This window comes from Capsicum annuum, chromosome 12 (genome assembly GCF_002878395.1).
Source record: "Capsicum annuum cultivar UCD-10X-F1 chromosome 12, UCD10Xv1.1, whole genome shotgun sequence".
NCBI classification, from domain to species: domain Eukaryota; kingdom Viridiplantae; phylum Streptophyta; class Magnoliopsida; order Solanales; family Solanaceae; genus Capsicum; species Capsicum annuum.
Genome location: NC_061122.1, coordinates 49,569,199 through 49,581,795, shown reverse-complemented (window position 1 = coordinate 49,581,795; position 12,597 = coordinate 49,569,199). Strand labels below are relative to the sequence as shown.

The window sequence follows — 12,597 nt, the reverse complement described above, 5'->3', positions numbered from 1 at the left end:
TACAAAAAAGAAGGTTCCTAAAATCTTTGGACCAAAATCAATAATACAAGTCAGATTAAAATTTTGATAAATCTCTATCTATATCTATATCTATATTTATATCTACATCTATATCTATAATTTATATTTATAATATATTAAAAATGTGAAGACCTCTGGAAAAGTGATTTGAACTTTTTGTCCTTCATTAATAATCTCTGATTTAGACAAAATTATTTTTTTACTATTTTTCTAATAATAAAAATTATACATATTAAAAAACTACAAAAATTCCTTTCAATTCATATTTGATTTGAATTTGGGAGTTAAGAATCGTAGTGATGCATATATATGTTTTTGTTTAGAATTTCCTTGAATTAAAGTCTACCAAAATCAAACAAAGTAAATATGGACGTGAGAATTGGAGTGCGTATTGGAATCAAACCTAATAAAAAAAAGTCATTATTAAAAATTAAGGTTATATTATAATAGATAAAAATAATAAAAATAATATTTAACACTTATAAATATATTAACATTTTATCTAATATACTATTTGATATCAAAGCAACACCCTCAACAATCAAGTTCCACAATATATTTTTTTTATTTTTAATTTTAATTTACATTTAAAAGTTTATTTATAACTTATAGTTATATAAATAAATGTGTCAAGAAAGAAAAATGAATTAGTTATATTCTCAGGGTAGGGTTTATTCTCCTTGCGCCCTTTTCTTTTAGTTGTCACTGCTTACTTTTTAAGAGGCAAAAATATAAACTTTCATCAATATTTTAAAATATAATTTTTCATGATATTGATATGGAAAAAATTATAACTTATAATATTTTTCATATATTTTAGATATCTAATTTAATTTTAAAATATCAGATTAATTTAATACAATTTAACTTTAAAAATTAATAAAATTGATTCTCGAAAAATAAATGTGATAATTATAAAGGAAAGAAGGGACTTATCAAATAAGCAAAATATTTCTCTTGCGTGATTCATTTGAATTTAACTTTTAAAAGTATACATAAATTTTAAAATTATTTTTTATTGATGGTTATTAGGTACTTATTAAATAAGAATGTATTAAACCATGTAGATTGTAATAACTTCATATCAATACTGTGAAGATTTGTATTGACATGTTACAAGTCATTGTAGAAATCACAATTTATGACTTTTAAAACTTTATGATGTAATACGATGCTATATTAGTTGTTTTAATTATGTTAATTTCTAAAAATTAACATGTTAATGGGTTCTTCTCGTTTAATAATTTCTCATGTATTTTCTTTAATTGAAATCTTTTCGATAAAAAAAATTTGACGTGATATACACGTGCAAAGCACGTACACTACACTAGTATACTATAAAAATTGACCGCCAAATCGATCAAACTTTGAGCGAAAATCTTGCGGGTGCGTCTGAATTAGAATTAGGTATGAATTCAGGTAAACTCATGTTATTCTCTCTAAATTATATGTATATTAGTGGCGATAACGGGCCTAATATGCTAGGATTAATTTTTTTAAATTGTAATAAAAGCAATGAAATAAATCGTCACAATTATGTATTGATATAATTATGTATAATATGAGTGTATTTAGAAATTTAATCGTGGTTTATATTCTTATGATAATTTTACTACCTAAAGTTAAAATCTTTCATTAAGTGTTAAGGAAATATGCATAAAGTGGCCTAAAAAATCAATAGTTTTAAATAATTTAACTTTTAAATTATTCTAATTTATAATATTTTTTCTTCTATTCCAATTTAAGTGACGCTGATATAATTTCGAGAGTCAAACAAACATCACAATTGAAGTCGTGAAACATACATGTCTTAAATGACTCATAATAACTAATTAGAAGTGATATAGTAAAATTGTTATAAAAAATACTTGTGAAAATAATCAAAGCGGGCCTCATATAAGATGTCAAGTTAATTTATTATTTTATGTTTGTTTTACCATTTTTATTAAATATTATTAATTTTGTAATGCTTAGATAAATTATAATAATTAATTAGAGCTGATATAGTAAAAATATGATTGAAGCAATTGAGGCAGATATGTCTATTTAACTTTTTTTAATTAAATATTATTAATTTTTTAATACGTAAATGACATATAATAATTAATTAGGAGTGATATAGTAAAATCATGGAGCAAGAAGTGATCAACAAGCATGTCAACCACCAAAACGAAAAAATAGTTTAAAAAATTAAAATTTAATTTCCTTGCTTACATATTTTATGCTTCATTTAGTTGTACCTGATAAAAATTGATATTTTTATCACTCAGATCTTAGCTCGTAACTATATATTTAATTTTTGCTTGAATCTAATAATTTAGATATCAGTAGGTGCACTATTTTCATACTTTCTTTTTGACACAGATATTATTATTGTAAAGTACTTCATCCAATCATTTTTAATTTATAATTATTTTTGTATCTATTTTATCATTGTTAGTAAATATTATTTATAATCTAATACTTAAATAATTTATAATAACTATTTAGAAATGATATAATAAAATTACTATAAAAAGTACCTGCGAAAAAAATTTAATTGGACCCCATAAAAGTCGTCAAGTTAATTTTAAACATCAAGAGTTAACATATAATTTTGTGTCTATTTTACCTTTTTTTATGAAATATTATCAATTTTCTAATGCTTAAATGATTTATAATAATTAATTAAGGGTGATATAATAAAATTACAATTGAAACATGCATGTCATAAATGTCTATTGTAATTTTTTTAATTAAATATTATTAATTTTTTTGATACTTAAATGACTTATAATAATTCATTAGGGATGACATAGTAATATCATGATTGAAACGGATGAAGTAGATATGTCATAGATATCTATTTTATTTATTAATTAAATATTATTATTTTTTAATACATAAATGACTTATAATAATTAATTACGAATGATATAGTAAAATCACGATTGAAGCATCATGTCTATCATATTTTTAATTAAATATTATTAATTTTGTAATACGTAAATGACTTATAATGATTAATTAGGGATGATATAGTAAAATTAATGTTGAAGCTACTAAAGTAGACATGTCATAAATATTTATTTTATTTTTTAATTAAATTTTATTAATTTTTTAATATATAAATGACTTATAATAATTAATTAGAGAAGATACAGTAAAATCACGGTTAAAGCAACTGAAGAAATATGTCATAAATATCTATTTTATTTTTTAATTAAATATTATTAATTTTTTAATACATAAATGACTTATAATAATTAATTAGAGATGATATAGTAAAATCATGATTGAAGCAGCTGAAGCAGGCATGTCATCTACAAGCTGTCTGCTTCAGCAGCTTCATTGTAGCTATAGTAAAATCACGGTTGAAGCAGCTGAAGCAGACATGCCATAAATATATATTTTATTTTTTATAATTAAATATTATTAATTTTCTATTACATAAACGACTTATAATAATTAATTAGAGATGATATCATAAAATAAATATTGAAGCAGCTGAAACAAACATGTCATAAATATCTATTTTATTTTTTTAATTATATATTGTTAATGTTTTAATACATAAATGACTTATAATAATTAATTAGGAATAATATGGTAAAATCACGATTGAAGCACCAGAAATAGGCATGTCGTCTACAAGTTGTTATAGTAATTAAGTAGGGATGATATAGTGAAATAACGATTGATGCAACTAAACAAATATGTCATAAATATCTATTTTATTTTTAATTAAATATTATAAATTTTTTAGTACGTAAATGACTTATAATAATTAATTAGGAATAATATGATAAAATCACGAATGAAGCTTCTAAAGCAGGCATGTCGTCCATATGTTGTCTGCTTCAGCAGCTTGATTGCGGTTTATATTCTATTTTTAATTAAATATTATTAATTTTTTAGTATGTAGATGACTTATAATAATTAATTGGGAATAATATGACAAAATCACGAATGAAGCGGCTGAAGCAGGCATGTCGACCACAAGCTGCGCTTTAGCGGCTTGATTGTGGCTTATATACTAGTAATAGAAAGAGATAATAGATACAATAGATTAGTGTTATATTTTTACAAAAACATTTCAATATATAGATGTGAACCAAAATTCCAAGTGCCCTGATAATTATTTGGTGTGCCTTCATAATTGAATTTGACGATATAAATTTCAGTCACATCTTTTCCTTTAGTTATTCACTCCAAAGCCCAATTTTGACATATCCTTATTGTATTTTTATCTAAAATTTATATATATACATAAGGTAAAGTTACCTTATTACATTAAATACTAATTTGGCAAAGTAATTACACAAACCCCAAACTAATTACATAAGTCCCCTTTTTTTTATTTTCTCTCTCTTAAATATTATACATGCAAAATCACGTTATTAGCTTTTGATTTTTGCTCCCAACTGCTCCCATTACGGCATCTATACTTTCCTCCATTTTTGAATCCCTTAAATCATGGCAAAATACAAGTAATCTCTAATTAGAGGTTACCAACTTGTAAGTGTTCAAGCTTTAATTAATTTTTATGATTTACTTCATTAATTTTTTGAATTTTTTTTCAACTTTAACAATTCAAGGTTTTTTTTATTTTTTTTTTGGTTGCATGTTGATTTTGTATGAATTTCCGTATTGTGCAATCATATTCAAGTTCAGTAGTTCAATTTTTTTTATTTTTTTCATATAATACAAGTTGGTTTTCATTTTTTTTCAGTCAATTTTTTCTTTTTTTTTCATATATCTTTGATTTTCTTATTTTGTAGTTCAATTTAACACTACTGTTAAATCAATATAGTGTAAATTGGTAATGGATTATCCTCCTAACTTTAGTTTAGAAATTACTCAGTTAGATGCAAAAGAAAAAGATATTTTCGTTGGATCTGTTCCTGGTAAATTTGATGAAGAGGATCCAAATTTCGCAGAGAATCGTTCAGAGCACCGCAACGACCCCGTTACAATAAAGAAATTGAAGAAAGTTGCCACTTCTAGATTGAAGAAGTCAGGTTCAAAAGCGGCAACTAAAAAGAAGTTTGATGATTCTGGTCGACCGCGTCTTCCGAAGGTATTGATTTAAGTTGTTGTATAAGTTGGCATATGTATAATAATACTTTATACATTAGTTATTTTGTCCTACTATTGTATAATATAGGTATTCTAAAATATATTTCAATATGTTATACATTGGCAGTTATGAAAATCTAAACAGTTATAAAGTATTAATATTGTATAAGATAACATTATACATTAGGACTAGCATATAGGTCATACATATTTTAATGTGAAAATCAGTATTATGACATTATATATTATTGCAGTTTATTTTTTAAATGTATAAGTTACCCTCATACATGTATATCTGTTGTTTAATTAGTGTTTGATTCTAATTTTGAGATGTATAATTTACCCTCAAACATGTGTATTTGTTGTTTATTTAGTGTTTGATATAAATTGTTACGTGTATAAGTAACCCTCATACATGTTTAAATGTTACTTATTAAGGTTCTGATTTTAATTTTTAGATGTATAAGTTACCTTCATATAGGTGTAACCGTTGTTTATTTAGGGTCTAATATAATTTGTTAGATGTATAAGTTACCATCATACATGTATAACTATTGTTTATTTAGGTTCTGATTTTATTATACATTACTTCAATTTATTTTTAAATATATAAGTTGCCCTCATACATGTATATAACAGGTCCTAAGGAGCAACACACCGATGGTCAGTCTGAGTGCGTCATTCAGACTATTGGAGGATATGTTGAGAGCTCGTGTTATTGACTTCACAGTCTTTCAGTTTCTTGATAGTTAAATTTGTGTTATAGTAAACTAAAACAGGTACACCTATGGTGTATTGTACTAGAAGTTTAAGTTTAATCTTCATTTTTGATTGGTGCACTCCGCGTATGAAATTACACTAGATATATTGTTGTATTCTTAATTGTATATGTGACGAGGTTTCTACTTGTAGAAAATTATCTTTTAACGGTGTAATTCACAAGTAGCAACCCATTTCCAACCCATTGCAAATAGCCTAATATATGAAGAACAAGATGTTTCAACAAGTACTTTCCAAACATAAAATAATGCAATCTAGTTGTTTGTATTCAAATTACTACATACAACAACATATCCAATGAAATTTCATAAGGAATAAGGAGGGTAAAGTGTAGTGAGAAATACGGTGGGTAAAATGTATGCAGACCTTACCACTACCTCATGCAGGTAGAGGGGCTATTTTCGAGAGGTCCGCAACTCAAGTACAATAATTTCGAGTACAAAGGGAGAAGAAGATAGTGAAGAAAATATAGCAACTAATAGGAAAATATATTCAACTTACATTATAAGAAAAGGCAACATTAGTCTCAAAGTATGTTTTCAACAAAGATCAAGCTTAGTTACGAATTTCGTCATTCGTTAAAATTGGTATTTTAATACATATAATAAAGCAATTTTTAACCTTGCAAACCTTTAAACATTACATACATAGTAGTACATTTCTTGATGTTTGTTTCCTAAAAAACCATAGTCAGAAATTAAAGGATCGGAGTTCCCTCGTTTCTTTTTCATGCCCCTTTTATACAACTTGAATTCAACTTGATGTACAATCGTATTTATATGCTTGAATTCAAAAATTTATATGATGAAGAATACGAAGACACACACTCATAGCAGATACCCATAAATCCTAGTTTAAACTACTTAGATTATATGACTGTTAACTAGGGATGTTCAAAGGAAATCGGCAAACCACAATCTGATATATTGAGAAAAAAATTCAATTAGTAGTTTGGTATTGTAAAAAAAAATATTTTCTAGAACTCGTGGAATTTGAATTCCCTAAACTTGTTTTCTATAGAAAATGTTTTTCAAAATTTTTAACCAATCAAACATGAAAAATTAGAAAACATTTTATGAATATTTTGGATACTGAACACACCCATAATGTAAAGATAACTTACAATAATTAACGTAGTTTGACCTACTATTAGTGAGGAATTTCAATTGAATTTTTTTGTCATGTATAAATATTGAATTCCCATGACATAAGAGTAAATTATAGTATTGTAATATACCTGCGAAATAATCTTATCATTATTTAATTCTCGTGTTATAATTCTAATATAACTTGTTCACTATCAAACGAGTCCTACAATTTAAGGTAAGAAAAATATCCGTGTCCTTTCTTTTATTTTTTTGGACATAAATATATACTAAAAATAAACTAGTTAATATCGACTCCATAAACAACCTTCATCTCTTCATTAATGTATGCGGGGGTGTGTATTCTCTTGTGATTGATTAATTTTGGAGCTGTAAATTCACTCACAAAATTTATTGTCGCAATCAAAATATTCAGTACTCTGTCGCTAAGACTGCAAGTATGCTCCGACTCAAATCTTTTTTATCACAAATATTTTCGATTCATTCATAGAAGACGCCTCAAGACCCACTTGAAGTTTTTTGTTACGACAATTCAGTACATCGCTGCATCAATTTTTTTACAATTGAGTCAATGTATTAAAAAAAGTATTAAAAATAAAAATATATGGACAAAATGCAATTCCTGGCACTGCCCCAGTTTTCATTACACATTTGTTCGAATGTATAATCAAATATTATACATTCGTAATTTCATGATTCAACTACACAAAACCCAACTATAAAACACAAACTACTTCAAAATGTCTAATACCATATTACCGTACATTTCTTAGACTGGCACAGTTTCATTATACATTGGCATGAATGTATAATAACACATTATACATTCGTAACTTTATGAGCTTTAGTAACACAGAACCCAACTTTAGAACATAAACTTCTTCAAAACCTCTAAAACCATATTACTATAGATTATAAGATCAACAACTTTCATTAGTAGTATTGAAGAACAGATGTAGAAGAAAGTGGTTGTTTTTTTACTTTCCAGATCATGATTTCAGAAAAAAAAAAATTTATGTATAACAAAATTTTTGAAATTCAAATATCAGTTACTTTTTCTATCCATAAATGAGTTAATGTTAGCTAATTACTGTCTTTAATTAAGAAGCTGTAAAATAATTAAAGATTCTCTTACCTTAAATATAGAATTAGCTGGAACATCATACATTCAACTAATGTATAATATTTGGACGAATGTATGAGTATGTTTGTAAAAATCGGGAGAGAGAAAACAAAAAGAAATTTTATGTAATTATTTTCATTAACTTGGGGATTTATGTTGTTTACACTATTTTTATCACCATAAAATTTAATATAATTAAATGAAATTTATATATTAAAATTAGTGGTAGTTATCAATGTAATATATAGTTAACTAGCTCAACTGCTCAAAATATTTTTGAATTTCTAGTGTGATACATAAAATAAATTATTAAAATTGTGTCAAAAAACTTAATTTTGATCCGATAATTTAAAAGTGTAATGAATTAATGGTAAGAATTTAAATATTAAATTTGTTAAATATAAATTTTAGATGCATTGAAAAATACGTTCATCGTAAAATCTTAGATTTGTCTCTAAGTGTATATAAATGACACCCATGATAAAGACTAAATCAAGTAACAAGTTTTAAAGATTTCTAACCTTAAGAACTTGTGAAAAGAAATGCATATATCATCTCTTGATTAAGGATAAGTAAGTCACGTATTATTAGAAATAAAGGGCGAATAAAATCCTCTACCATAAAATGCTCAAGTTCATATGACACACTTGCTTTTTAAACTCATGTGGCATTGTTAGGTCTAAAATTTTAATATTTGTAGTTTACCAAAACGATAATGCATGCTATAAACTTGATTCTAGTACTCAAAGTTATCATATTAATTCTACTTTGTATTTTATGTAATAGGAGATATTCTACTTAGGGCTGCGCATATTTTGGTTTAAACCAAAAAAATTATTTTTTGGATTAGTTTTGATTTTTTTAAAATTCGGTTAAATGATTTGGTTTTCGATTTTTTCAAAAAAATAATTTAGATGAACCGATTAACCGAAATTCTATAAATAATTAATAATATATGTATATATATATATATATATATATATTATATTTAATATATAATATTATAATATAAATATATAATAGCAACCCTAATAACTAATAAGTAATAATACGCTGCATATAGTTAACAACATACATCATTCCAATAGTCCAATAGTCGAACAATCGATCGAACCATAGATCGCCGATGAGATCGTCGTCTGTACAATGACACCAAAGCCGGTGACTGGTCGACCAAACAACCACTGTGGGTTGCTGCCTGCAATGCCGACTGTGGTCTTTCCGACAATGATCACTTTGAGTTCCGACAAACGACAATCTGATCTGTTTGTTGATGGTGATCAGCGAGGCAAAGATCATTCTGATAAATTTCAACTGACCGACAACGACAATCAGTCAGCCAGATCAATTTTCGGCGGCTCAATTAAATCACTTTTTTGACTATTTGTTCCGTCGACCAGTCAACCTTAAAAATATGTCTAATCTGATATTTTTTTAATTTTTTTTATTTAAATCACTAGTTTAAGAAGTTGAGAACTAATAAATAAATTATTTTACTTTCACAGGTTGGAAGTAGGGTTAGTGAAGGTGGAGCGTCAAATGAAAATATTTCAATTTCATTTCCAAATGAAGTTGAAACTACGGTTGAAGTTGAAACTTCAAAAAAAAAAAGGTCATGGAACCTAGGGAAAGATGTTGGCAGTGGTTTGACAAGATCGTTGATGAAAAAACTAGAGCTATTAAAGCAAAATGCAAGTATTGTGGAAAACGTTATGTTGTTACTTCAAGTGCTAGTGGTACTTCGTCGATGAATAATCACATGCTAAGATTATGTCTTTATCGTCCTAATGTTGGTAAAGACAGTCAAACAAAATTAGCTTTTCTACCATCTTCTGCGGATGATAAGGAAGGGGCGTTGGGTACTTGGACATTTGATCAAGGACGAAGTAGGAAAACTTTAGTTCAAATGATAGTTGTTGATGGTTGCCATTTAGTTTTGTTGAAAGAAAGGTTTTAAAAATTTCATGAAATCCCCCAGGGAAGCAATTTCGACGTGGACGGAAGCCCTTGAGGGTTGGGGTCACAGTCCCACACTTTCATATTCCTTCTCATAGAACCTTGACAAGAGATTGTTATCAGTTCTACAATGAAGAGAAACAAGTTTTGAAAAAAGGTTTTCAAAGAAGTACGTCCAAAAATTTGTCTTACGACAGGTACTTGGACGTCCATACAAAATATTCACTATATGTGTCTAACAACTCACTTTATAGATATAAATTGAAAATTGCATAAAAGAGTGATAAATTTCTGTTCAATTTCTAGTCATAAAGGTGTTGCTATAGCTGTTTCCATTACTAATTGCTTGCTTGAATGGGGTTTGGATATTGTGTTTAGTATTACTGTTGATAATGCTAGTTCCAACGATGTTACAGTGATAGAAATATCTAAACAATTAAGTAATTGGGGAACTAACATAATTGAGGGTCAACATCTTCATGTGAGGTGTATGACACATATTCTTAATCTTATTGTGCAAGATGGGCTAAAGAAAATTGATAAGTTTGTCAAGAAAGTGAGACAAGTTGTGAAGTATGTTAAACAATCTTCCTCGAGAGTTAAGAAGTTCAAAGAATGTTGTGAATCTCAATTGATAACTTGTAAGAAATCTGTATGTTTAGATGTTCCTACTCGATGGAACTCTACATACTTGATACTTGAAACAGCACAATATTTTGAGCTTGCATTTGAAAGATATAGTTTTTATGATAATGATTTTTTAGATTATCTTCGCACCTCTTCTTTTGAAGATGGAACTAATGCAGGCGTATTTACAAGTGAGGATTAGAAAAATGTGAGGACAATGATAAAAAAAATTTAAAAAAATTATGATCTTATTTTAAAAGTTTTTGGTTTAGAATATGTTACTAACAGTGTGTACTTTGTGAAAATTGCTGAGCTTGATCTAATTTTGAAAGAGATGATAGAAAATGAAGATTCTAATTTGAAAAAAATGACAACAAATAAGAGGAAAAAGTTCAGAAAGTATTAGGTAATACAGAGAAAATAAATAAAATGATCTTTATTTCATATGTGTTGGATCCCCGCAACAAACTTGAATATGTTCCTTTTACAATTGTGGACATGTTTGAAAAATAAATTGGGAATAAATTGTCCAATTCAGTGGAGGCATATATGAAAGTCTTGTTTGAACATTATGTTAAGAAATAAAAAAACTCTTCATCTTCATCCGGTTCTTCTTATTCTAAGAACTCTTCATCTGTAAGTGGTTATGAAAACTTTCAAAGAAGAGAAATAATGAGAACAACACAAGAATTTGAGAAGCATAAAAAAATTAGTGGAGGTTCAAGCAGTAAATCTGAGTTGGAAAAATGTCTTTCTGAAGAGATTGAGCCAGATTAGAAGAAATTTAATATATTAGGTTGGTGGAGAGTTAATGAGTCAGGATTTTCCATTCTCGCTGAGATGGCTCGTGATGTGTTAGTCATTTTCACTTCTAGTGTCGCATCTGAATGTGCATTTAGCACGGGAGGTCGTGTTATTGATCCCTTTAGAAGTTCAATAACTCCTAAACTAGTGCAATCTCATATTTGTCTTCAAGATTGACTTAAATGGGAACCTATTTCAATTAATATCCAGAAAGATTTAGAGTATCTTGAGCAACTTGAAGTTGGTAAGAATTTTATGATTTTGTATTCATTATTTTGAAAATAATTTCTTATTTATATTGCATATCAACTAACAAGTGTCTTATATTTTTTTCAGAAATGACTTGTAGTGAAACTGAGTCTAGCATTGTTGATGTGTAGTTATTAATAAGCAAATATAAATTACGGGTAAGTGTATTTTTGGGTTCTTTTTCTACTTCTACTTCTACTAGTTTCTTGATTTGAAAATTTTCTATGTATGAAAAGTTTTTACGAGTGATTTACGTGAGAAATGTTGGTATGAAATCGCGAGATATGAAATAATTGAAGATATGAAAACCTTGATTATGACATTGTTTTCAGTATTTAAATTTTTGTTGCTTTGCGAATCTAAAATCTGGATTAAATTTGATGTTTTAGAACGACTGAAACGTGGCCTAGAAGTTAGAACTATGATATTTGTTCATTTTCCAGATCCAGGACCTAGATTATGATGTTATTTTGGATCAAGAACTTAAGTTAGGACCTTTTTGGCCTAAATTCAATTGTTGAATTTAGCATTCTTATTAAATTGAGAACTTTAGTTTCTATGTAAATTTAAAATCAAGAATGAGTTTCTCATTCTTCTTGGTGTTTCCTACAACTTAGAGGACCGTGAGAAAGCTAAAGAAGAACTTATATTATCTCATGTTGTTGATACTTATTTTCATTTTTAATTTCTTGGTCCCCTGACTAACTTCAATATTCCATGAGAACAACATATTATATACTATGTAATTGCATTTACACAAATTTAAGTGAAACATTGCTGAGAGTGTTATTTGTTTTAAAGGTTAAATCAAACAACTACTTTATATTAAAGCTGCAATCTATTTTCTTGGATTGTAGATAACTATTAGATATT

The 12,597-nt window shown here is 27.0% G+C and overlaps 1 protein-coding gene across 1 annotated transcript; it reads left to right on the top strand.

Moving 5' to 3' along the window:
- The first annotated feature begins 9,703 nt into the window (after nucleotides 1-9,703).
- LOC107849267 (zinc finger BED domain-containing protein RICESLEEPER 2-like) lies at nucleotides 9,704-10,873 on the top strand. The gene is made up of 3 exons (XM_016693886.2): nucleotides 9,704-9,947; nucleotides 10,067-10,241; nucleotides 10,351-10,873. Exons 1-3 carry the CDS (start codon nucleotides 9,704-9,706, stop codon nucleotides 10,871-10,873), a joined length of 942 nt encoding a protein of 313 aa, XP_016549372.2.
- The last annotated feature ends 1,724 nt before the right edge of the window (nucleotides 10,874-12,597 follow it).

Coding starts and splice junctions, on each gene's coding strand:
- LOC107849267 (XM_016693886.2), top strand. CDS start 9,704: ATGGAACCTAGGGAAAGATGTTGGCAGTGGTTTGACAAGATCGTTGAT. Junction 9,948..10,066: donor TGATAAGGAAGGGGCGTTGG/GTACTTGGACAT, acceptor GAAATCCCCCAG/GGAAGCAATTTCGACGTGGA. Junction 10,242..10,350: donor AAAAATTTGTCTTACGACAG/GTACTTGGACGT, acceptor TTCAATTTCTAG/TCATAAAGGTGTTGCTATAG.